The sequence below is a fragment of the Urtica dioica genome, chromosome 6 (assembly GCF_054948205.1).
Source record: "Urtica dioica subsp. dioica isolate 48M chromosome 6, U.dioica_male_clone48M_v1_H2, whole genome shotgun sequence".
Classification (NCBI taxonomy): Eukaryota; Viridiplantae; Streptophyta; class Magnoliopsida; order Rosales; family Urticaceae; genus Urtica; species Urtica dioica.
In genome coordinates this window covers 38,089,262-38,116,117 of record NC_142761.1, presented here as the reverse complement: position 1 = coordinate 38,116,117, position 26,856 = coordinate 38,089,262, and the positions used below count along the sequence as shown (strand labels likewise).

Below are 26,856 nucleotides of genomic sequence, written 5' to 3'. Positions count from 1 at the left end.
CTTTACCAAAATCTACGACACATGGGATTTGAATTTATGTAATCCATATCTTTATTAGTTCTTTCATTTTCCCTCTCATTTAATTTATTTTCATTTCAATTTCAGGATAAAAAAATCATAGAGAGAGAGAGAGAGAGAGAGAGAGAGAGAGAGAGAGCGAAACATAAAGTGATTTCCCTTCTTGGCCTCCTTGAAGGAGTCCATGGATGCATAAGGCGATGCTTGAGAATCCGCAAACATAGAAGCCTTGCAAGCGCTAGGATTGTCGAGGATGAAGATGAAGGGATTTGCAATGAAAAAGACGAGCACTAGACATGAGCAAATGAACGATTCGTGCTCGAATAATTTAGATTTCAATGTTGACGACTCGTAAAGCCGTGTGCACAAAATCATTCTTGGATTTTTGAACGGGTGAGTACTTTATGGGTTAATTTTGGTTAAAGTAGTTAAGAGTAGAACCTTCCGCGATTTAGCATGGTAAATTTATGGTAAGCACTTTATACGTTTATCGTAAGTAGCCTGATATATATGTTACATGAGAGTTGGAAAATGAGAGAGACGTTGTGCATGGTCAACTGATAATTTAAGTTACCATAGAGATATAAATTGTATCGTTTGAAACTAGTTAATATATTCATTTGTTCTTCGCATGGCATGTGTCCACAATTTGCTTAGTTTCGTGTAATTAATCCCACATCTTCATAAATTAAACACACATGAACATTTAGCTTTTGACTCCTCGAGAAGCGGGCCTTTGCGTTACTTATTTGATATTTGTAACTAACTAGACCACTTTAAACATATGATTTTGGATCTAGCCTATGTTTGACAAATTTTAGGGATATAGCCAAATGGCTTATGTGGTAATAATTAAGGTCTGATTTGCCCTTATTTATTAACAAATTCGTCACTTTCTATCTCCTATTTTTTTCAAATAATTTTTTTTACATCAAAACTTCAAAAATTCGTATCTTTCTTATACGAACTCAAAATTGAGTGATTTCAGATCCTACAAATTCGTGGCGTCGAGATCTTCAAAAATAGACCCATTGTGTTTGATGAAAAATTACGTTTAATGTATCATATTTACGTTTCCATTCATTTTTTTTTTTGATAAATTTCAGTTATTTCCATATTTAAGGTAATAACGTGATTTTTCTACATTTATGGTATTAAATATGATTTTTCATCAAACACAATGGATCTATTTTGAAAATCTCGGCGTCACGAATGCATAGGATTTGGAATCACTCAATTTCGAGTTCGTATGAGAAAGATACGCATTTTTGAAATTTTGATGCAAAAAAAAAAATATTTGAAAAAAATAGGAGAGAGAAAGTGGCGAATTTGTTAATAAATAAGGGCAAATCAGATCTTAATTATTGTCACATAAGTCATTTGACTATATCCCTAAAAATTGTCAAAAACTCGTAGGTTAAAAACAAATTTCATATTTTCATTTTGCTATTTTGTGACGAAATATTTTTAAAACCGTTGTATTTTTGTTTCCTGGGCTATTTTTGGATAAGCTATATACATATATCATGACTATAATGAACACCACGCATATAAAAATTATTTAGTTTTTTTATGAGATATGTCAAAATATTTTAAAATACAAATGCACGATTAGCACGATCTTCAACATACACGTAATTTGTACTTTTAAAACGATTGTATGATTTTTCTTTATATATATATATATATATATATATATATATATATATATATATATATATATATATAAATTGAGACGATAATATCTTACAATTATTTTCTTTATAATTAAGGGTAATTAAGTTAAACTCGATGTATTAATAGACACTATTGTAATAGTTTTTTAAAATAAAATGATCGGTAAATTAATTTTTTATTATCGAAGTCCGTTAAACTATATGTCAAAAACTATTTTCCTCCACGTAGTTATATGACATGTCGTATATTATCTTGACACAACTTGCAACATTCGATATACAATAACATTCACTTCTCTAAGAGTTAAATTGGTCAAATAAGACCACGATACTTGTAAAATATAGCATTTGCTAAGATTATATATTCTATCTCAATCATTTAAAAAAAAAAAAATTTGAGTTTCATCAAAATACTTAATTTAAACGTATCTGACTGCTTATATAGTTTGAGAAATAAATTTCAATACCTTTATTTTCTAATTTTATATCTCATTATTTTTAATTCCATAAATATATATTTTATATATTATTTTTCTTGTTTATAGTTTTATTTGAAATTTTTGTTACTATTAAGTGTTTCATTTACAAAAAAAAATTGCTGTTTACAATTTTATTTAAATTGAGTGCAAAATTGTCTGAATTCAAAAAAGATCTATTCACATTTCACAGAAAGTTTGAAAATTTGATATATTCAAGAAATTCGGATCTTTTTAACAATATATTCAAGAAATTAGAATAAAGGTAAAAAAAAATACTTAAAAAAAATTAAAAAGTGAATATTCAGGTAAGGTTTTGGAAGTTTAACATGTGCTGGAAATTATTATCTTGAAATAAGAAACATATGTGTAATTTCCCTAAATTGGTTTGTAATTTTATTGGGCCGCTTTAAAGTAGCGTAGATGAATAAAGCCCATCAAAGCTTGCATAAACGAAACCCTAATCCCATCGTCGTCACTTTCGTTGTTGGAGCGCATATCGTTTCTCACCACAGGCCAAGTGACTTAATAAATGTAGTCTAATTTTTTGAAGTAAGTATGTCCTACACACTCAAGCTATTTATAGCTGTTTCATTATTAAAATGTACAATTTACTTCCGATGTGGGATTGTTTTGCACTGTGTGATAGACTGCCACACAATTCTTGTACACATATGCGTTGCTGTTTCTAATACAAGTTACTTGCTTTTTTTTCCCTTGTCAAACACTGAGTAAAAAAAAAAAACAATACATTCTGTACAAAAAAATATATATGCTTTTCCTTATACAATTAAACTTTAAAAAAACACACACACACACACACATATATATATATATATATATATATATATATATATATATTATATATATATATATACATCCGGCAAAAAAAATTTCCTACAATTGTCATTTAATTTTTTTTTATCATTATTAAGAAAAAAAAGGCAAATGTATGTTTTATTTTATGTAATTAATTTAATTTTGGATTTGTATTATAATAATACATAGTGTAAATAGAAACACTTTTTTTTGCTTATAACTTCGTGACTGAATTTTGTTTTATGTGTTCGATACTCTAAGATTTTAAATTTATATTTAAGAAATATCTCTATGTATAAAAATTCTATGTTTAAATTTTCTATGTACGCATGAAAATTGAAAAGTATTTTTTTAAAGTTTATTTATTGTTCAAATACCCCGCGGAATACCTTTTTTGCGGTATACCCCGCGAAATGCGGTTTTACCATGCGGTACGAGATACCTCGAACGTTCATCAAATACCGCGGAATACCACGGTACGAGACGAGATACCCTCAAAATTAGAAGTGCGGTACGGTCGCGAGATGCGAGATTTCAATCCTTGGTTTAAAAGTGTAATATATGCTATGGTTTTTTTTTTTTAAATCGAAACATGTGCTATGAGTCTGACTTTTTTTATTTTTTATTATCACCATCTTCAAATAATAAATATTTGTGTAATTTCCCCAAATTCGTTTGAAATTTAATCGGGTCGGTTTAGAGTTGGGCCAAATAAACGTATTGGAATGTATAGGGATGAAATAAGCCCATCAACACGTTATAAACCTGAAACCCTAATCCTTTCTACAACCTTTCGTCTACTCTCTGTTCTTAGGCGCATTGCGTGTTCCTGGTAAGCTCTCTGCGTTTCATCGAAATCCATATATTTTGGAGAGTTGAACAGTTTCAATTTTCGACTAATTCTCGATCTGTACTGTTTTTTTTTTTTTAGGAATTTTAGTGATTGAAGATGGGTCGCGTACGGACGAAGACGGTGAAGAAGTCATCCCGGCACGTGATCGAGAAGTACTACTCTCGGATGACTCTGGATTTCCACACGAACAAGAAGATCTTGGACGACGTGACGATAATTCCGACGAAGAGGCTGAGGAACAAGATCGCCGGATTCTCGACGCACCTGATGAAGCGGATCCAGAAAGGACCGGTGAGAGGAATCTCGCTCAAGCTCCAGGAAGAGGAGAGAGAGCGTCGCATGGACTTCGTCCCCGACGAGTCGGCGATCAGGACCGACGAGATCAAGGTCGACAAGGAGACTCTGGATATGCTCTCTGCTCTCGGAATGTCCGACATTCCCGGCCTCACCGAGGTCGAGCCTCAGGCCGTCATTCCCACCCAGGGCTTCGGCCGCGGCGCCGGAGCTCCCGGCGCCGGAGGAGGAAGGAGGTACTAGAGATTAGGGTTTCCTGAATTCTGTTTTTGTTATCTGTTGAGGATGATGCTATTTTCCTTTCTTTCATTCACCTAGCGAAATCTGTACGGATTTTTTTTTTTTGTACTTGGAAATTTTCTCACCAAAACCACAAACAACAAGTTTTAGTATTGTTATTGTTCTCTTTCCTTTCTAAATTGTGATTTTAGTTTTCATGCTTTGCTTGAAGTTTGGATTTTTTTTTTTTTTTTGGAAACCTAGGAAATTTAGTTGCGACTTTACTGAGTGAAAAACATTAGGAAGCCGAGATGACATATTTTTTTAATTAGACGACGTTCTCTTTCCTTTCTAAATTGTGATTTTAGTTTTCATGCTTTGCTTGAAGTTTGGATTTTTTTTTTTTTTTGGAAACCTAGGAAATTTAGTTGTGACTTTACTGAGTGAAAAACATTAGGAAGCCGGATGACATATTTTTTTAATTAGACGACGTTTCTTAAGGGATTGAATTTGATAGCTAATAATTTTTGTTCGTGCCAATAATAAAGTAAGCCTAGAGCACTAAAAGCCCTCTTTTAGACCATCAACGGAACCAAATAAATAATAGCATGCTCATCTGTTGGAGTGAAATGCAAAATATATCTATATAACTTAACATGCTTTTAACTGTATTTGATTCTATCACTAAGGCTGTGTTTAAAATGGGATTGCAAGAGGAAATGAAAATGAGAATTTCTTTAAGTTTCTTTCAAACCATCATATCTGAAACATTCATGGTTTTGTAGACATTATGTCTGAAACATCTGAAGGCTAACTGGATTTGAAGACTAAACATCATAATTATGTTGAAAGTTGAAACCGGATTTTATGAGTGAAAATGGAAAGAGAATTGGGTTTTTAACAGTTAGTAATTAATGCATCTATAATAGCTACGTATATGAAGCCTAACCAATTCGATTTCAAAATTGCATAAAAAAAATATGAGACTTCATACACAGATAAAAACTAGTTATGATGGTTCGAAATTCAAGTTTTTCATGAAGTATTTGAAGAAGAATATATATGAGACCAAGGACATCAAAATTCTCTACAATGCTTTAAAGTCGAAGACATTTTGATATAATAAAAGAAAAAAAAAAAAAAAAAAAAGCGGAGAAAGAGTGAGAATATTTTTCCAGTCAGGGAAAATCTAATAAATTGCTTTTGTCATTGATACATAATTTTTGAAAACTGCATAAACAAAAGTTTTGAAAATGAGATAAACTCTAGTTTTTATTCGTAGTATGGAAAACAAAACACATAGCTCATTTTTATGCATTATTTTATGTTATTTACTAGAGAAAATATCAAGAGTATCCTCGTGTTTAATCGAAAGTCGAGATTTATCCCCTCTATTTCTAGAAATATTAATATAAATGACATATATCTCCCCTAAAAAAATGTTATATTACGAATATAATTATTTTCGTTTATTTTTTACAAAAAAATCAAAATCTCTCTTTATAAAAAAAATCCTTAACTTTTTATAAAGAAATTTTTTAATTTAATTTTTTTGTTTATAGAATAGAAAATAAAAAATTATTTTATTAAGGGTATTTTTTGGAGTTCAAATTATTTTTTTGCAAATAATAAACGAAAAGGGTGATATTTGTAATATATCATTTTTTAGGGGAGGTATATGTTATTTATATTAAACTGAATGGATATGTCTGATATTTCTAGAAATAGATGAGATAAATCTCGCATTTCAATTAAACATGAGAGATACTTTTAATATTTTCCCTATTTACTATTCTTGTCTCTTATTTTAGAGAAAACTATTGTAACATCTTCATTTTTATAAGTAATTAATAATAATAATAAAAAAAAAAGGGAAATGACCACAAATAGTAATAGTTTTAATATTTTTGACCAAAATAAATCAAAGCATAATTTTGGACACTTCTAGTAGTGAGTCTCATGTCAAATGTCCTTATTATCCTATCATTTCATTTTTTTTTTCTCATTTCTTTCTTTTTCACTTTTACACTTCTTTTTACATTACATTTTTTATTTTTCTTTTTTTGTCATATAAAGCGGAGAAGGTAGTGAATTTTTTTTTTTTTTTTTCAGTTTTATCATGTCCAAAAATCACGGTTACAAATATTGAAGACATACATGTTTACAATTACAGATTTTGTAGACATATATGTCTATATTTTCAAAATTGTAAATGTATACGTCTATAATTACAGAAATTGTAGATATACATGATTTGTAGACATATATGTTTACATTATCGAAATTGTAGACGTATATGTCTACAATTACAAAAATTGTAGATTATCGAAAGTATATATATAAATGTCTACAATTACATAAAATTGTAAACATATTGAAATTTTTTTTTTCAAAAAACGTACATGTTGCCACAAATTCTTATTGATCTTAAGTACACGGAAAAATATAGCTAAAACTTGTTTATTCCATAAAGCATATATAACAAAAGAAATGCTTGCCGATCACCGACGAGTCCAAGAACAAAGCTTCACCACTGCGATTTAGAAGCTTATACTAGACATCGACTATGCATCGGCGGCTCCGCCATGAAAATTCAAGAATATGAAATCTAGAGGATCCGCGACAAATTATGGGGCGGAGGCAAAAGGCCGCGTCGAGGAGGCGCTGCGGCTCGAAGGCGCATGCTCGGTCGGCGGCGACGGCATCGAATGGCTCTTCGAGCTTGTCGGTACAGTTGATTCTGGCATCGGAGGAGGGTTTCGTGATTATAATGAAAAAAAAAAAAAAAAAAGTCATCAAAGATGAGAGAAGAGAGAGAAAAATGAGAGAGAAGATGAGAGAAGAAAAAAAAGAAGTAAAGAAAAAAATGTAAAAAAAATAAATTAAGGATAAAATGGATATTACACATTAGGCGTACTATTAGAAAGTGTCAAAAAATTATGGACTCGCTAACCGCCCAATTTTAAATTGGACTTGGTTGGAAATTCGAAAATTCGGAGACAGGTCCAACTATCAAAAAGGCCCAATAAAGTGGGGCCTAGAGAAATTACACGGAAGGCCCATGTTTTTTTTTGTTTTTTGTTTTTTATTTTTTTATTTCACCTGATTCAGTTCCGTCTCTCTCGTCATCTTTCGTCTTCAGTTCAAGCCAGAGCTCGACGAAGAAGTTTCCTCTGCTCCGATTTCACATGTAAATGAGAACCTTTTTCAAGTCATGCATTCTGATCTGATCATCAGACTTCTTTACCTAATTTTTTTTTTCACGGAGAAAAGCTTTTTTCATTATTTGCTCATTTGGTTGCCGACAAAACAAAATTAGGGGAAAAAAAAATTAGAATTTTGATGTTCTGATCTGCTCAGAAGTATTAGTTTCTTCGGGTGAAGACCACAGAACAGATTTTGATCTTAAATGGGAAAAAAAAGTCAATTGAAACAGAGTTTTGATCTCAGATTTTACTACCATAATGCTCTTTCTAGAAATTGGCTTGGCGCTAACACTTATAGTTTGTAATTTGCTTGTGAAAGAGTGTTTATTCGTTGTTTGTTGTTCGATTCTGTTTTGTTTGCAAATTATTGCGAACTCCATTCGGCTAATTATTATTATTTTTTTTTTAAATGAATTCTGTAAGCTTTGTGGTGCACATTTTCTAAACATCACATTACGGTTGAATTTTTAAAGGTTTGCTTTACTGATAATTATTGGACTAGTTGGCATTCCAACTAGTGGACACATAAATTAATGAAGTTTTATATGCTGATGCTTGAATTTAGCAATTTGGGCAATAGAATTATCAGTAGGAATAGAGATTTGACGTTGTTCATCGTGATTTTAGTCTCTTAAATTCGTTTACACAACATTTTTTTGTTTGTTGCAGTTGAACATCGCCGTATTTAAAATGGCTGGCAGAGCTTCAATTCCCACCAAAAACTCGTCCCTCATTGCCATGATTGCCGATGAGGTTTGAGATTCGCATATTTGTTGCTTGTAAGAATTGGCAATCTTATTGGACATGGATTAGTATGTATATACAGATCTTTTAAGAATAGATTTGTTGGTTTGAATCAATGTTTAGGAGTTAGGAAAGAAAAAAAAATTATTTCCACTTTTCAGTGTGAATTCTCCGCCAGTTTTGTACCATTAATTATTTGACTTGTAAAAAAAATGCATTACTGATGTTGTTTTAGTACTTAACATGCTCTTGCAGCCCGCTAATAAACTTTTCTAGTTCCGTCAGAGTGTGTGCGCGCACCCGCCAGAGAGAGAGAGAGAGAGATTATAAAAATAAAAAATTAAGGGTTTTAGTGAGGGAAGTGTAGCTAAAAGGTCTTTAATTGCAAAAATTAGAAGGGACTTTATTGTAGGGAAAACGTACAAGAACTGTTATTTTGATAATCTCTATAACCGAGCCAACTAGGGAGCTTCTTCTTCGGAGACCCTCCAAAAGAAAAATTCCCTCACTTCTCTCTCTCTAATCTCTATAACGTCTCGTTCCCTTCCACCACCAACACCAGAGCTTTCTTCTTCCTCTTTGCTCGTGGCTGATTTGCTAGTTGTACGGATACCAGCCCATTTGAAGTCCATATGCGAGGTTAGTTTTTTTTTTTTTTTTGCTTTCTTTCTTCAGATTATGTGTTTGAATTTGATTAAACATTTGTAGTCAGCGATTTTTCTGTTGAGTCTTCATTGGCATTGAATTATGTTGTAGTCTGATTAGTTTAGAATGTGTTTAAGGCTTTAAGCTTAGTAGCTTTGAATTGGAAGAAATCATGCTGTTTCCTTTATAGACTAAAAACGAAATCTTTAAGATTTAGAATTCAGGATTATGGTGAATGGCGTTTGTTGTCAGTAAGTTTGAAAAACAAGAGTTTGAATTAAGAAATATGACATGACCGGGAAATAAAGCAGAGGAAAATCTGCCAAAATTTTGACAAATACTGGATATAAGAATATGAGTAAAGATTTGTGTAATACTAATGTTGATACTTGGTAGTTATTGAGCAGATTAACTTAGAAAAGTACAGAGTCAACATTCCTCTGAAGGAACTAACAGAAAGTACTTCTAGTCCTGCTCTTATTTCATGGTATAGTACGAGCCTGTAAGCAAGTTTCATAGTGAAAACTACGTATTAGTGAGTTTTAGAACGGTTATAATCATAATTGGGTATGTCTTTTGTGAGAGCTTCGCTCGGGATGAAGGTTGGAGAATCACTCTCATTACTCACGGGGTAGGATCGTCTCATGAGTAGTCGGCCCTTTTGAATGACTGACGTACGGTGTATTTACTATTTGCAGAATCAAAAATATTTTTGAAAATGATTCGCGTACGATTTGAGAAAGATTTAGCCCATTCACCATGTTAATGTAGTTTTATAGCCTATTTGAGAAAGATTTAGCCCATTAGAATAAACTTCCTTTTCGAAGTTTTTAAATATTTTTTTGGGATTCGATAAGTACTAATTTTTTGAAAATGTTGTATGAAGTATGAACATAATGAATCTAGTATTGAATAAATTGTATGTTTTTGTTAAACATGGTAAATACCTTTTAGAGGGTCGATTTTATTTCTGCAACGATGAGTCTTTAAATGTGTTTCCTTGGGGGCGCAACAAGCGTACAATAAAAAAAAAACTGCTGCTGCTTTATTCACAAATAAATCAAATAGCCTTTTTGTTCTTTAATTTTTTTTTCTTCTCTTGATTATCATTACTATTTTCATTTCATTTCCATTATACATCCGTGACCAAAAAAATAGATGGAATAAAAAACAAATGAAGATTTCGAAGAACAAATTATGGGGATGGGCGTTTGTCGGAACAGGGTCGGTGTTCTTCGCTGGGTTCTTTATGGCCGCTGTGTTTTCAAAGCTTCTTCGCCCGTCACCAAATCCTATCATCTCTGCTCTACAAAATGATTGGTAACTTTCTCAATTTCATTTTATTTTTGTTCTGCCATTATATATATTTAGATAAACAGTTGAAGAAATTATGGACATTTTGTGTGCGTATGGACGCAGGTACTACTGCTTCTTAGTGCCTTTGACTCTACCTGCGTTACTTGTTTCCGTCTATTTTCATTGGCTTTCCATGAAATTATTTAAACACGCATAGAATATTGTTCACATTAACGATCCAATATTTTTTTTTTTTTTATATATATCTTTTAAGGCCAACTTGAACAATGTTAGAATTTTTCTCCCGGCCTTCTATTGTTTGCCTGTTTTCTTATTCAAGAAGTTTTCTAGCAGATACATGATAGGCACTACCATAAAGACATAAAAATGACAAGGGAAAAATTGAAATTCAACCCATGGATTTTATATGTTGCGTTTATAATTGAATTATACATTCTCAATCTCGAAACGAAAACCAGAAGTCTTGAAAATAACAAAAATAAAAAAATGAAAGGCGATTAAACTGACAAACTTTATTGGATAATACATTATCTCAATTTCTAAGCAATTAAATGATTCAAAGTATGAAAAGTTAGTATGTTTCCAGTGTAAAATTATGCACAATTACACATTTTAAAAAGAAGAAATTACTTGTAGTGTCGGATTTTGAACTTCTGGCACACGGCCTTTCAATTTAATTTCAAGAAAACCGTTTCTACATTATTCATTTAATTTTGTACCTGTGTTGTGACTTGTGAGTTAGATTTATCATTTAATTTAAACCTTCAAGGGAGCCTCAATTTCTATAAAACGTGTCTAATGGCGAAAAAGTTCATCGATAGTGTCAAGGTTGAGAAACCATCAAGCGCCACCGTTGTTTGAAATTTCAAGACGTAGGCCATCTCCAACCGATCACTATATTTCTCACTCTATTTTTCTGTAAACAGTGATTTCTCTCCAACCGAACTCTATTTTCCACTCTATTTTTCACTCTATTTTTTCCCCCTTTATTTCTTATTTATACTTATACCCCTATATTTTTTATTGTTATTACTAATTAGATAACTTAGAAGAATTATGATAATAGGTAAAATATTACTCTATAAATTAATTATAATTATAAATATAAATACACATTAAATAAAATAAAATTTTATTTAATAAAAATCACAACACAAAAAATAAAATACAACACAATACAATTAAAATATAAAAAAATTAGTCACTTTGTAAGTGAGTAGTCAAATCGCGTCAGAATGAGTTGAGAAACGTGAGAATCTTGTAAGTGAGTAGTCAAATCGCGTCAGAAGGAATTGAGAAACTTGAGAATCTTGTAAGTGAGTAGTCAAATCGCGTCAGAATGAGTTGAGAAACGTGAGAATCTTGCTATAAATATTGCCTTCATAAGTTGTAATTTCACCACATCACTCACCTTACTAAAAAAAATGTCTAGAGCTTCTAATTACTCTCGAGATGAAGACAAACTCCTTTGTAGGGTTTACATGGAGATTTCGCAAGACCCAATCATCGGTATATACCAATCATCCGATCAGTTTTGCACTCGTGTTGCGGAAGCTTACAACAACGGCAAAAGTCCGAATTCAGAGATGCGTTCGACGCGATCAATCTAGTGCCGTATTCAAGTGATTGAGAAAGCTACAAGGAAGATGCATGCATGCATTCGACAAATTGAGAATAGACACCCAAGCGGTGCTTCAACTGAAGATATTGTGAGTATTATAGTTTATTATTTTCTCACGATTAAATTTTTACTTAACCATTGTTTTATCAACTTTCAGATGGATCAAGCTAAAGTATTGCTTTCACAAGATGAAAAATTCAAGAAAGGTTGGAAGTTTGATCATGTGTGGAACATTATTAAGAATTTTGAAAAATTCCAAGATGGAGCCTCAAGTGCAAGACAAACATCTCGAGGTTCATCTTGCCCACAAGAGTCAGAAAATCCAACTCCTGAATCTGCTAGACATCCATCTCCTCCTGAGCGGCCGATTGGGGTGAAGAAAGCCAAATTAAAAAAAAAAAGTGGATGATGGAATAATGTCTAGAATTAGTGGTATTGATGAAGGAAATAAAGAACTTCTTGAGCAATTGAAGAAGACAAGTGTTATCAGGCAACGCCACTTGGAATTGAAAGAAATCAAGGAAGAAAATAAAATATTGTTCCGGGATTTAAGTTCAATACCAGATCTACAGGTTCGGGCATATGTTCAAGCCGAACAAGCGAAAATTATGCAAAAGAGGCTTGAACAACTACAATCCCATGTACCACCTCCGACTTCTGATTCATATTCTCAATATTTTACCGGTCTCGGGGGATCCGGCACCAATCTTCCAGAATATTAGTTTATCTATTGTTATTTTATTTTGTTGCATTGTGTTTTTAATGTCTTTTGAGTTTTCTTGTTGACTTTCTTCTAAATTGCTAATGTAATTGTGTTTGGTATTAGTTTATTATGACCGTTTTAATATTATAATTTTCTTGCAATGTGCAAATATCATTGTTGTATTTTAAAATATTGTTGTCTTTTAAATTATGCACAATAATAAATTTTATATAAATTAAATAATTTTAGGGGTAAATATTAAGTAATTATATACAATTTGGGCATTTTGGTAAATTTTAAAACCTAAAAGAGAAAAAAAAAAATTATTGCGTTTAAACAGTGCAGCGCTACAAATAGCGCTGCACTGTTGGGAAATAACTTCCCACGCTATATTAGCGTGGGTTATAACGCTCGAGTGGAGCACTAGCGTTATAAGTAAGGAACGCATAGCGCTCCACTGGAGAAGCTCTTAGCCCGTATATTTAAAATTCATATGAACCCTATATGTCATTTTCATTATTATAAATATAGGGATTATAGCAAAACTATTACCATGTCATTTTTTTTTCTTTCTAAAATTCATGAACTTCTTCTACTTCCAAAATTGTAACCATATTTGTTAATAAATACAATTATTTATTGACATTCTTGTCAATGAACACAGCTATTTATTGACAAATTTGTTAATAAATAGTCAATTTTGAAATTAGAAGTAGTTAATAGATTTTGGTAAAAAAATAAAAAAAGAATATTTAAAATGATGACAGTTTTGATATAATCCCAAAATACAACATGCACATAAAATGTTCCCTCCATATAGCTCTCTTTTTTTTCTTTCCTTTTTTTTGCGTAATCTATATCCATTCCACGTAAACGTTATGGCTTCCCCTAGTTTACTTGGCGATCGTTATTCGGCCACAACTTCAGCCTCTTCATCCCAATATAAGCCACTAAATCCAACTTTCTAAGTCAACCTCAAGCCTCTCCTAATGTTTATTCATATTTCGCAATCTTACAAGAAAACCCACATGTTGTGCCATATATATATATATATATATGTATAAAGCCTTTTCATTGTTCTACTTCTATCAAGTTGTAGACATATAAAAACAAAAAGGGACATTCTGGTGGAATATCCACTTCCAAAAAAAGAAGATGAAACGTTGCAAGGTATTTGAGAAAAAATTCATTTTTTGAGATTCAAAAGTGGAGAAATATCAAGATGAAATCAATTAGTTGAAAAATATCTAAAATTAGACTTTTGACTCAAATTTGAATAAAAATACCCTTTTAGTCCATTTTTTCATTTTAAATCATTAAATTTCATCCGAATCCATTGGAATCCATCCGTATACATCCGAACTCATCTAAAAACATCTTATATCTTTGAATTTCATCAGAATTCATTAGAATCCATCGGATTTAAACCGAGTCCTTCGAAAAAAAAAACTTAAAATCATCTTAAATTTTCGAATTTCATCGCAAATCATCGTATATAGCATTGAATTTCATCGGAAAAAAATTTCGAATTCAAAATCCTAACTTTTTCAAAAACTGATCCAAATCATCTAGTTATCACTCTAATCATTATTAAAACCATCCTACAACAATTCAAACATAAAATAAAAACAAAAATCTTTTGAGCGTCAGAATTTTAAATTTGAAACAAAGAAAAATCATTTTGAGTGAGAGAGTGAAAAATAGAAAAATGAACTGAAATAGTATATTTGTCTGATTTTTTTTTTATCAAAAATACAGTTTTAGATATTTTGCAACTATTAGGTTGAACTTTGATATTTCTCCACCGCTAAAGTGAGGCCAAAAGAATGAAATTTCTCTTAGAGAAAGTCGGTTTCTAATAAGAGCTGAGCTATTAACTGGCTAGCACTACGTGTGTTTCTTTTAGCGTCGTTTAGAGGATACAAAGTCAGCCACTGAATAGTACGGATATTGTCAATGAATTCCGAGTGGATTGGATAATTTTGGGCATGGCTTGATTGGTGTGTCACAATCCCAATCATAAGGACCACATTCACAAAGTATGATTATCGTCAATTGGACACCGTGTTCTCATCTGATCAAAAAGAGCATAATAAGGACAAAAAAAACTCTTCATTCGTCATTGTCAGCAAATGAATGACCCTTGACTCTTCATAGACGAGTAATGCATTTTATTTGCAATGGAAAACAGGATTACAATGGTATTATGCTAATCATGATCTTCAAGACAACAACAACTTGGATGAAAAAAAAAAAAAAAAAAAAAAAAAAAACTTAAAGCCATTGGAAGCAAGAAAGCTTTCCTTGATACCATCATCATAAAAAAGGGATGCCCAAATCAACTGCTTCAGAAACTAATTATTGTTCACAGCCACAAGAAACAATATTATATTACGGCTTCTACTTTTCTTGGAGCAGTACGAAATGGATTTAGCTCTGCAACACTTGGCATCACTCTTTGCCATCGGCGGCCCGGAGAGAACCGAGCTGCACCGGGGCTTGAGTTCCCACGACCTTCGAGGACCCGTAAACCGAGAGGTCCATGCCTTGGGATTTCTCCTTCTCGATCTGTTCCTTGATCCAGAAGTATGTGAATCGAAGCCCATCCTGAAAAAAAAAACCCATAAAAATGTGTCAAGCTCGAGATAATCTCAACCATAGAGAAGAGGGAAAAAGATGGTTAAAAAGGTCATTTTTTTTTTTTTACCTTCAATCTCATGGTGGGAGCCCAGCCGAGTTTCTCCTTGATCAGAGTGTTGTCGGAGTTGCGGCCACGAACGCCCTCGGGCCCGGGAATGTGGTGGATCGAGAGCTTCTTGTCCTCGAACCCCAGAACGATCTCGGCCATCTCGTTCATGCTCACCATCTCGTCGCTCCCGATGTTCACCGGCTCGCGGAAGTCCGACTTGGTCAACCTGAAGTCAACGCGATCTCAATTTCTCCGTTGGTTAAAAAAGGCAAAGAGATCAGCGGGTTTATTACCTGAGAACGCCCTCGACGCACTCATCGATGAAGGTGAAGGAACGGGTCTGAAGCCCGTCGCCCCACATCTCGAACTTGTCGACCGCCGTGAGAGCCTTCCTGCAAAACGCAGCCGGTGCCTTTTCCCTTCCACCTATCACATCACACACATATTGTATCACTAAACGCCACCAAAACCACATCATATATATCTTCTTCTTTCTTTTTTTTCCTTTATTAAGAATCAAGATCTCACCTTTCCATGTCCCGAACGGGCCGTAGATGTTGTGGAATCTCCCGATACGGCACTCGATCCCGAAATCCTTGGTGTAGTGCTTGCACAACTCCTCTGTCGCAAGCTTCTCTAGCCCATACGCATCTTGAGGCTAAAACACACACACACACACACACACACACACACACACATTTTTTAAAACGCAATTCACAGTCACGACAACAAAGAACACGGGAAAAAAAAAGGGCAAGGCAACAAACCTCGGCAGGCCACGCATCAGCCTCCTTCAAGCTCACATTCGTCTCGAGCTGCTTAAACTCCGGGTAAATACAAGCACTCGACGCATAGAAAAACCTGGAAAATAAAAAAGTGAACAAACAAACAACAAATCTCGATCAATGTTATGGATCGTAACTGTTAGGACCTGGGTTATTAGGGTATTACAGTAATGAGTAGACAAGTTAGGGGTTAATGTAAGGAAAGAATTCCGATTTGGAGAGCACGGACCTCTCTTTGCAATCAAATTAGTATACATATATAAAGATAGATATACCTCTTGACACCGGTGATGCGAGCGGCTTCGAGCATGTTGAAGCTGATCATGGTGTTGTTGTACATGATGACGGAGTGGTTGGACTGGATGAAGCCCATGCCTCCCATGTCGGCGGCGAGGTTGAAGACGTGATCGACGCCTTTGGTGACAGCGAGGCAGTTGTCCATCACTCTCAGGTCAACCAAGTGGAACTCGTTGCAGAACATGTCCTCGCTCATGTGCTCGTTCTTCTTCCAGTCCGAGGCGATCACGTAGTGACCCTCGCTCATCAGCCTCCGAGCGATGTGGGACGCGATGAAACCTCCGGCGCCGGTGATCGAGATCCGAAGCTTCTCCGACGGCCAATACGCCTCTCTCTCAAGCGCCTCGTACGTGTACGCGCCGTACGCTCCGTCTGTGCTTCCCATCTTTCTGCCATCAAAATTTCAATTTTTTTTTTTTTTTTTTAGGTTTGTTACTGAGAATTAACAACGAGACTGAAAGTACAAAACGCCATAGCAACATTTATGTCAACCGTTTCCGATTGAAGAAACTGATTTTATTTTTTTTGAAGGTTTTCGTTACTGAGACTTGACATCAGGACTGAAAATTACTAGCGGAAAATACAAAACGCCATAGCAGAGTTATGTGATAACTGACACGCGGATTCAAAGTATCAACGTTTCCGATTGAAGAACTGAATAATTTTTTATTTTTAGGTTTTATTTACTGAGACTAAACATCAAGAGTAATAAATTACAAGCGTAAAACACAAAACGCCATAGCAGAGTTATTGACACGCGGATTCCAATTTCCAAGTATCAACCGTTTCCGATTGACGAACTGAAATTCATGAAATTACTATTTTTTTTGTGCGACAATGGAGAAATCGAGAAATGAGAAAGGATAAGGTTCACTTGGTCGTAAATCTGAACAAAAATGAATTTGCATAAACAAACAAATACGATATATTTTGAAAAAAAACAAAGAATAAGAATAAGAATCGACTACTTGTTGCCTCGTTCTCTTGAAATATATGGAGAGGGAAAAGAAGAAAAAAAAAAGACGAGGTAAATTGAAGATCGGAAACTGAACTACACAGCTAGTATGAATCTAAAATAGCTTAGCATTCTAATACATACAGAGGATCTGAAATGTGGAACAGTATATCTATATGTATAATAAACCCGAGATTTAGAGCAACTCAACATGCGACGGATATGGAATCGACGATAACATGAAGCAGAAAACTTATGAGAGATTTACGAGAGAAAGAGAGAGAGGCATGGAAAATGGAATTGGGAATTTATTACCTTAGAAACGTTGAGGCTTTGAGAAGAAAAGAAGATAATATGAGATTGGTTCAGAGTCTCAGACACCAAAGAGAGTCAATTGATGGGTACGAATTCTACGCCTATTAACGCCTTTCTTATATATAGGCCTTCGGGTTCATAGACAGATAAACAAAACCACTTTAAGGCCAAGGAGAGAGAGAGTGTGTGTGTGTTATTTTCCCAGGAAAAATACTTTACAATATCAATAACTAAGGAGAGAGAAAGACTGAGACTGTACGGTGTAGGAAAAAAAAATATATATATATATATATATATATATATATATATATATATAATATTATTGATAAACATGTTACATTTTGAATCATGATTTATATTTTATACCACATTATGCTCGTTTTCTAAAAAAAAAAAAAAACTAAGAATTAAATAATAATAATCCACACACGTTATTATGCTTCCATCCTAACAATAATATAGATTAACTGTCTTCTAAATTAAGTCGAGGCGCATATATATAAAAATGAATAAATTATTGCATTGAATATTTGTAATCTTGAATAATTAAAACTGATGTGTTTTTTTTTTTTTTGGTATAGCCAACATTCATAATTGAATATTGTAATAATATATTTACAATACATAAACTCTTTTCCATTGCAATATAAATTTCAAATAAAATAACAAAAATACCTTACTCAATATTAAATATGATTGATGAGAGAACGATATTAAATATTAAATATAAATTTATCTGTCGCTTCTTCTAAAATTGACCGTTGCTAGATGTAATTTTGGTTTCCAAAAAAAAAAAAAAAAAAAAAACTCATACGGCCGCAGCTAAGTCATTAGACGAGATTCATTTTTTTCTATGATCGGTGGCTTTCGACTCCACGTGATCCCCAATAGAGCGGTTGATGCTCGTATGGTGATAATAGATTAGTATTATATTCTATTTGAGTTTATGTTGTTTGGGTTTTGTCATTTAATCCACAATATGTTATGGTGCTTTTTTTGTGCTTGAAGAAAATTTAGTCACTTGGATGTCTTTTTCCACGTGTTAGTTATTATTGAGTTATTCGAAATTTAGTGTGATCTATATTTTGCCCCATTGAAAGTTCACACAAAAAGTGTTTTCCCCCGTTGCTATTAGTAATTCTTTTTGTAGATCTCACTTTTTGGTGTTAGAAGAATATAATAAATATACTATTGGGTGTTATACTATTTTCTAATTATATACCTCAGCTATTGTAAATAAACAAATTTTAAAAAATAATGTTGGAAGGTAAATGAATTCGTTTCACAACCAAAATTTTAAATCATTAAAATACTTAAATTGTAGACTTCTGATGTGGAGGTGGTCCAGGGTATAAGTTAATCATTGATACTATATCAGATTTATAAATCTTTATAAGGTATATAGTGTTAGATTGTTGGTGCTTTTGTGTGGTTGTACCATGTGGTGACTTTCGTCACACAATCATGTATAGATCTTTTTCTAATTTAAATTATTATTTTGATATGAGCTTTGGTAAAAGATTCCCTTCCATCAAGGTTTTTTTTTTTTTTTTTTTTTAATATTTTCAGAAGGATTCTTTATTTTATATTGACCTTCAAAATAAATTATTCTTTTTTTTTATCCAAAAGGGGTATGATTAAATCAACAACGAAGTTAAAAATTTAAATAAGTATCACAGATTTGCGCCCCGTGTTCAACGTAATATTTATTTCATCCTTATTCAGTAGACCAGTGAGTCACTCTTATTCATATAATTAACCTAAAACAAAAAGACTTAGATTTACTAGGAATGCATTATTACAAATTGATGAAGCGGGATTGTCAAAGAGTCGAAAAAATAATTTCTAGCCTATTCAATTTGTTTAATAAGGAAAAGACGGATCTCAGATGTCGCCAATTGATCATAATTAACAAGACTTGGAAAAATAATAACTTCCTCCACGTATTTTCGTAGATTACGCTTATGACTCACTCCGCGTCTCCGACTATAGAATTCGTCAAGCCTCTTGGGATGACCTCGTCAGAACCCCTGAGGACGACCTCGCCTCCGAGTTGAGACATTCGTTACCTCGTCGTCTGTTGTTCATTCCTATGGGTTTGCCGAGGTGGACCCCTTGGAGATATTTTTGTTGTTAAACACCCAAATGTTGTTCCACGGATCTTTGAGGCCCAAACATCATTGATTTCGAGGTGGGCCTAAGTTTCTTAGGTTCACATGCTGAACTTGGCCAAATAAGATAAGAGTCCCACACCCAGGCACGAAGCCAAGTGGTGGCCAGGGGGAGCTATAGCCCCCCCTCAAAAATTTTTTTTTGCACTTTTTACCCAGTTTTTAATTTATTTTTACATTTTTTTACCCTCAAAATTTACAAATCAGTCCCCCCTGAACTTTTTGTTGCAAATTAACCCCCCCTAATTTATATTCCTGGCTTCGTCCCTGCCCACACCAATACAAACTATAATAGAAAACATGAAATTTGTGACCTTCTCTAAATGGCACGACTTTAATAATTCAAATCTTTATTTAGATTTGCAAGTCGATCGTTACAATAATTTGTGATAAAGCCATTGGAGTAATGACTAAAAAATGTCTAGGTAATCTTTTTTAAGACAATTAAAAAAAAAAACTTCAAATGGTTATATATTTCTAAGTCATATAATATTTAAATAACGAATTATAATATATATATATATATATATATTTAGGGAGCTTTATACGATATCTTGAGCAATTCTTAAAATGACTTTATAAACAACTTTTTTACTTTTACGTCACTTTATAAATCACTCTTCATATATCTTTTGAAGTTATTTTTTACAAACGTTTTAATATATTCTTAAAAATGACTTACAAACAATTCAACTAAGACGTGATAAAAACGTCCCCACATCAGCAGTCTTATGTTTATGTGGACTCTCTTAATTTTTTTTTTATTTTTTCATTTTAAGATTTTGAGTAATTTTTTTGTAGGGATTTTGGAGACATAATTTAATTGTCATTAAAAAAAAAAGATGGACTTTTTAAGTTGCTTGAATAGAGTTTATTTTCAAGACATGCAATATTGAAGTAGTGATGTTGAAAGGCAAATTTCAAAACTCTTAAGAAATAATATGAAAAGTGGATCACAAATACAATCGTAATTACAACAAAAATTGTGTATTACTGACCTTTTCATGTAACATGTACGACCGTCCAAAACTTTTTTTTTCACCTCTTGGGATTACAATCTTTGGAAGCTTTTCTAAATGTGAGTTATGCCCATATTAAAAACTAATTTCGTTTATCTAGATTCAGATCTAAAGAATGAAACTAAAACTACACCGATCAAAAATCCGGTGGTACCAAAACTAGATCTGAATCTAAATGATTGAAACATAAAACTACAAGAGAAAAAAAAAACCCCTATGGAGACATGGTTTGTTGATCATACATGCTTGTATTGGAGGATGGAGACTACTTTAGCTATAGACCATGACGCAAAAAGACAAGAATCTCTCGTAGGCAATGAACTCAGTAAAAACTGATAGAAAGATATAGAATTAAAAATTATAACCGCATCCCCTATCAGGAGTTCTCCATTGCTAGACCATAAATTGGAGTCTAGTGAACCAGGAAAAACGGCGGCCCTACAGATTTGAAACCCTATGTTTTTTTAATATATATTTTCAAACCTAAAAAATAAAATAAAAATATCACACAAACTAAGTAACCTGAAACGTTTGAAATTTCAAAGAAGTCAATGTTTCAATATTTTAAAATAAATAACCGATTTTGATGACGTGGTAATCAATTAAAATCTATCTTTTTGTTTATTTTAATGTTTTATTTAAGGCTAGATAATATGATTTTTAGTAGTCAAATATTTATTTTCATATTTTTAGTAGTAGTTATTCTCAATTAACAAAAAAAAAAATATTTACATATCTTTAAATGTTTAAACAATTATGAAATTTTAATTTTCTTTACACTGCTAATTTTTTTTTTTCACATTATTCCTCCATATTTTTCTCCATTTTTATTTGGCTATTCTACATATTGGATATTCTTAACTATAAAAGTAGTGAATTCATTAATTTTGTTGGTAGAATAAGATTTGTTCACATAGCTTTTTCTAAGTTTCTCTTGAAGCGAGGTGCGTTGACTTGTTGTGGACTAATGAAATATCAGAGTATTTATGTAAAAATACACATTTTTTTATTATATATTTTCAACATATATATATATATATATGTTGAATTATGTTTAATTTCGCAATATTATGCTGGCATAATAAGTGTAGTTAATTTTTTTTTAATGCTACTAGCTAAATATTGTTTATAAATAAATTCATATATCTAAATGAGAATATTCTTTAGAGGGAAAACGAAATAAAGAATATTCAAAGTACCATATGATCTAATGTGAATAAAAGCAGTTGGTCTTTGTATTTTTTGTTTTGTTTTTATATTTAATTTGGCTGAACTTAAAAGAGTATCGTATATACAATATGAATATTCAAGTCTTATTTTAATATGATTGATTTAAATCTGCCCCCATTGAATTATTAGCTTTTAACCAATAATGAGCATAAAACTTGCACGTTCCATGTTATACATGATTTTGTCGTCTGGTGATCATAGTACCAAATAGTGAATATTAGGTAGGAAAGTGGAAAACGTTGTCGTACTATTATCACATTGGAAAGTGTGGCTTATTACCCAAAAAAAAAAAGTATATATATATATATATATTTAAAAATATGGACTCGCTAACGGCCCAATTTGAAATTGGACTTAGTTAGAAATATGAAAATTCGGAGATAGATCCAAATATCACAAAGGCCCAATAAAGTGGGGCCTAGAGAAATTTCACGGAAGGCCCATATTTTTGGAATCACCTGATTCGGTTCGGTTCTTTCTCTCGTCATCTTTCGTCTTCAGTTCAAGCCAGAGCTCGACGAAGAAGTTTCCTCTGCTCCGATTTCACAGGTAAATGAGAACCTTTTTCAAGTCATATATTCTGATCTGATCATCAGATTTCTTTACCTATTTTTTTTTTTCGCGGAGAAAAGCTTTTTTCATCATTTGCTCCTCTGATCTATTTGGTTACCGACAAAACGAAATTAGGGGAAAAAAAATTAGAATTTTGATGTTCTGATCTGCTCATAAGTATTAGTTTCTTCGGGTGAAGACCACAGAACAGATTTTGATCTTCAATGGGAAAAAAAAGTCAATTTGAACAGAGTTTTGATCTCAGATTTTACTACCATAATGCTCTTTCTAGAAATTGGCTTGGCGCTAACACTTATAGTTCGTAATTTGCTTGTGAAAGAGTGTTTATTCGTTGTTTGTGGTTCGATTCTGTTTTGTTTGCAAATTATTGCGAATTCCATTCGGCTAAAGTTTTTATTTTTATTTTTAAAATGAGTTCTTTAAGCTTTGTGGTGCACATTTCTAAACATCACGTTACGAATGAATTTTTAAGGGTTTGCTTTACTGATAATTATTGGACTAGTTGGCATTCCAACTAGTGGACACATAAATTAATAAAGTTATATATGCTGATGCTTGAGTTTAGTAATTTGGGCGATAGAATTATCAGTAGGAATAGAGGTTTGACGTTGTTCATCGTAATTCTAGTCTCTTATATTCGTTTACACACATTTTTTTGTTTGTTGCAGCTGAACATCGTCGTATTTAAAATGGCTGGCAGAGCTTCAATTCCCACCAAAAACTCGTCCCTCATTGCCATGATTGCCGATGAGGTTTGTGATTCGCGTATTTGTTGCTTGTAAGAATTGACAATCTTAATGGACATGGATTAATATGTATAGACAGACCTTTTAAGAATAGATTTCTTGGTTTGAATCAATGTTTAGGAGTTAGGAAGGAAAAAAAAAATTATTTCCACTTTTCATGTGGATTCTCCGCCAGTTTTGTACCATTAATTATTTGACTTGTAAAGAAAATGCGCTAGAGATGTTGTTTTAGTACTTAACGTGCTCTCGCTAGATGATATGGGGATTCTGTAAATAGTACCTCTCTGCAATTAGCATTATAGAAGGCCTTGTTGATGAACTGTCCGAATATTGCAGGACACGATAACTGGATTTTTGCTTGCTGGAGTTGGTAATGTTGATATTCGGAGAAACACAAACTATCTTATTGTCGATTCAAGTATGTCTTCGAGTTTTTGCATTATTTTTTTAATACCAAACTGTTACCATGTCCGCAACTCAATTCCCTTAATGCCTATATATATTTTCTTACACATCTAACTGCTACAGGTTTTAGGCATTTCGCAAAAAATGAGTTGTAATAATTATTTTTTCCCAGAAAATTCCTCGATATTAGACCTCATTGCTCAGTCTATCCATTGTACTCGTATGAGAAGGCTGTTCTATCCTCCGTGTAGACCAATTATTTGTGCCAAGCAAAGAACTTTTTGCATGTTTAACATTTAGAGATTAATTAATTAGGCTTTGATTATAGGAAGTATTTTCAGTTAATCAGTCATTTAAATATGTTATTTCGGTTATTTAGGCTCCATTATTCGGGTCAGTCCAGCCCATTAGGTAATACTCCTTCATATTTAAGAGACCATAAGCTAACGACAAAAGCTTAGTTTCTCTCAAAAGAGGGAGATTAAGCTCTGTGAAAGATTGGCGAACGCTCCCATTTCGAGATCGAATCGCGTGTCGTAGAAGAAATATACTGACAATTCTAGTGACTTACCCAGCTTGCAGCCCAAACCATAAAACTTAATTCACATTTATTTCATTTATCATATCAAAATAATAATCAGTTATAAACGATGTTCCCTCTTCTCCTAGCAGTGTGAAAACTACACATCCATTCATGTTTATCAGATTGGAGGTCCAACTTGCTTGATATGACACAAATATTAGATGCTTCACTGTACTGTCCTTGACTGAAACTCCCACAGGAAAAAAAAAAGAAGTTTGCATTGTATATCAGTGCTGCTCAACTGTTTTTAATTCGTCTTGATGCTGATCTAGGACCCGGGCTCGATCGTTGAACTAAAACCTGCACTACTAAATTTTTTTTTTGTCTGTGGATAGAAACGACTGTAAAAGCAATTGAAGACGCGTTCAAGGACTTTACCTCAAAGGATGACATAGCTATTGTTATGATCAGTCAATATGTAAGTCCATAATTTTTTTTCTTTCACCTTTGAGACTTCAATCCGCTGCAATACTAAAAAATCTGGTCTTTCTTGATCGAAACAGGTCGCGAACATGATAAGGTTGGTAGTGGACAGCTACAATAAACCCATCCCTGCTATATTGGAGATCCCATCGAAGGACCATCCATACGATCCTGCACACGATTCTGTTCTTTCCCGAGTCAAATATCTCTTCTCGGCCGAATCGGTGGCCTCTGATAGACGCTGATCGGGCGAGACTGTGAAAGTCCCCACGAAGCCGATGGTCAAGTTGTGCACTTGGCTCTGTGATCTTTTATTTGTATGTGATATCTTTTATTCACAGCTTTACTACATCAAGCGTGTGAAGTGTCTGCATATTTGTTATTAGATTTTTTTTGTGCCTATCTACAAAATAAACGAGTGATGCTGATTTTTGGATCATAGCCACCTTTGATTTTTGTAAGAATAAAATTGTGAGATTGACAATGAGAAGTTCATCATTATGATCCTAGTTGCTCTGTGATCACTTTCATTCATTTTCCAGCTTTGTCTGGAATCTTACAACTTTCTTGAGGAGATATCATGTTTTCTCCGAATCCGAGTAAAGGCGCTATTTTATGGTGGTCTCTTAGCTGGTGGGGCTTGATTGAGCTCTCTATGATATTATTATTTTTACCTTTATGGCAAGCATAATCATTGAATAAATGTTTCACAGCTTCACATGTTGCTCTCTCAGAAAAGTTGGTTGAAAGCAAATCGACAGAGCCTTCGAGTAATCTCTTTGTAGAACCCAAAAACTGTCGAACTAGACAACCAGTTGAATCATTATCGAATCCACTTGAAGAAAGAAAGTTTAATAATATCTATAGTAAATGTTTGACGACTAAATTGAAATAAAGGTTGGGTTGAGCTGTCATTACAATGTCCGTGTCATGTCACTAACTTATGGATTCGATAAACCGGAATTCCATTCCGACCAATCGGAATTTCAATCCTTGATAGATTTGAGATTTTTTGCTTTGAATAGTGTCGGAATTCTGATCAAATCAGAACGAAACATTATGTTCCGGTTAATTTCGACACTATTCACCTAATAAAAAATACTTGAAACCTAAAAATAGTATACTTTCCGAATAAGAAGAAAAAATCGATGAAAAGTACCGGAATGTTATCGGATTTTTTGTTTGTGAACAGTTTTCGAACAAAATTCCGATGCTGTGAACATGGCAAAAACATAACAAATTTCCGGTTTTGTTCCGTTCTGGTTGCCCACGATTGTGAGTAACCGTAATTGCTGCGTAATATATAAAAACGTATGATTATTATTGTTAAATTCATCTACAAAAATGAGAAAAATTAAGAATCGCGATACTTAATAGAAATTCAAGTAACATGATCAGTGACATATTTACATGGGCCCTGTGACTCCCCTTAATTTTTTTGTTACATTTTTTGCCTATTTTTTTTTAAATTACTCTTAAAATTTACAAATTAACCTCACTTGAGATTTTTTTTTTCAAATTAACCCTCCTTGAATTTATTTTTCAAATTTGCCTCTTTGATGAGCTTTTTTAGATCCGTCATTAAGCACGATGATACAAATATTTGAGATTCTCGCGTTCGGAGTTGATAATATTGAATACAAACACTGATAAATATTATGAGATTTTTTATGGATATTGATCTACAAACTCACGAGTGATCTAAAAGCAAATTGGAAGAGTATTCTTTATCCGTGTTGACAATAAAAGATGAGATTACTAACGGATAATTGTAGGCCACACTTGAAACTTCAAACCCTAACTGAAATTTTGAAATAGAAAATTCTGGTATGCCAGGGAGTCCCATAACTTTTCAATTGGTATCTTTGCTCTGCATATATATTATCTTTGCTCTTCATATATACGACTCATCTACATAGTATACTATAAACAACAGAATAAAGTTCTAATACGCACCCACATTCAGTGTCGGATCATATCATTACTTTTTGGGAATAATTTCTCAACATCTAGCTAGTCAACTATACACCTTTCTTTATTTATGATTTATTTTTCCTTCATATCCAACATTATT

The 26,856-nt window shown here is 32.9% G+C and overlaps 3 protein-coding genes and 1 long non-coding RNA gene across 5 annotated transcripts; 3 read left to right on the top strand and 1 right to left on the bottom strand.

The window, feature by feature from the left end:
• Positions 1–3,720: 3,720 nt before the first annotated feature.
• Positions 3,721–4,573, top strand: LOC149393942 (small ribosomal subunit protein eS17w-like). The gene is made up of 2 exons (XM_089617438.1): positions 3,721–3,821; positions 3,921–4,573. Exon 2 carries the CDS (start codon positions 3,939–3,941, stop codon positions 4,377–4,379), a length of 441 nt encoding a protein of 146 aa, XP_089473564.1. The 5' UTR covers positions 3,721–3,821; positions 3,921–3,938; the 3' UTR covers positions 4,380–4,573.
• Positions 4,574–7,435: 2,862 nt separating this feature from the next.
• On the top strand, positions 7,436–8,529 carry LOC149393941 (uncharacterized). Its single transcript, XR_016299633.1, has 2 exons — positions 7,436–7,545; positions 8,231–8,529. It is a non-coding gene; the product is annotated as an uncharacterized LOC149393941 (long non-coding RNA).
• Positions 8,530–14,684: 6,155 nt separating this feature from the next.
• On the bottom strand, positions 14,685–17,853 carry GME (GDP-D-mannose 3',5'-epimerase). 2 transcript variants are annotated; one of them, XM_089616839.1, is made up of 7 exons: positions 17,633–17,853; positions 16,341–16,751; positions 16,048–16,141; positions 15,809–15,938; positions 15,574–15,706; positions 15,299–15,506; positions 14,685–15,198 (listed from the first exon to the last, which is right to left on the bottom strand). In XM_089616839.1, the coding sequence occupies exons 2-7, from the start codon at positions 16,745–16,747 to the stop codon at positions 15,043–15,045; spliced, it is 1,128 nt and encodes a 375-aa protein (XP_089472965.1). In that variant the 5' UTR covers positions 16,748–16,751; positions 17,633–17,853; the 3' UTR covers positions 14,685–15,042. The 2 variants fall into 2 exon arrangements, with proteins under 2 accessions (XP_089472965.1, XP_089472966.1); XM_089616840.1 differs by having other exon boundaries at positions 16,341–16,747; positions 17,633–17,846.
• Positions 17,854–22,485: 4,632 nt separating this feature from the next.
• LOC149393939 (vacuolar ATPase subunit F family protein) lies at positions 22,486–25,291 on the top strand. Its single transcript, XM_089617578.1, has 5 exons — positions 22,486–22,601; positions 23,294–23,377; positions 23,708–23,789; positions 24,695–24,777; positions 24,863–25,291. Exons 2-5 carry the CDS (start codon positions 23,315–23,317, stop codon positions 25,025–25,027), a joined length of 393 nt encoding a protein of 130 aa, XP_089473704.1. The 5' UTR covers positions 22,486–22,601; positions 23,294–23,314; the 3' UTR covers positions 25,028–25,291.
• Positions 25,292–26,856: the final 1,565 nt, after the last annotated feature.

Bases quoted from the DNA above. Each gene is read 5' to 3' on its own strand.
- LOC149393942 (XM_089617438.1), top strand. From the start codon at position 3,939: ATGGGTCGCGTACGGACGAAGACGGTGAAGAAGTCATCCCGGCACGTG.
- GME (XM_089616839.1), bottom strand. From the start codon at position 16,747: ATGGGAAGCACAGACGGAGCGTACGGCGCGTACACGTACGAGGCGCTT. The intron at 15,939-16,047 runs GTTTGTTGCCTT...TGTGTGTTTTAG, and splicing joins CTGATGCGTGGCCTGCCGAG to CCTCAAGATGCGTATGGGCT. The intron at 15,507-15,573 runs GTAATAAACCCG...CGTTGACTTCAG, and splicing joins TGCGTCGAGGGCGTTCTCAG to GTTGACCAAGTCGGACTTCC.
- LOC149393939 (XM_089617578.1), top strand. From the start codon at position 23,315: ATGGCTGGCAGAGCTTCAATTCCCACCAAAAACTCGTCCCTCATTGCC. The intron at 23,378-23,707 runs GTTTGTGATTCG...CGAATATTGCAG, and splicing joins TTGCCATGATTGCCGATGAG to GACACGATAACTGGATTTTT. The intron at 24,778-24,862 runs GTAAGTCCATAA...TGATCGAAACAG, and splicing joins TTGTTATGATCAGTCAATAT to GTCGCGAACATGATAAGGTT.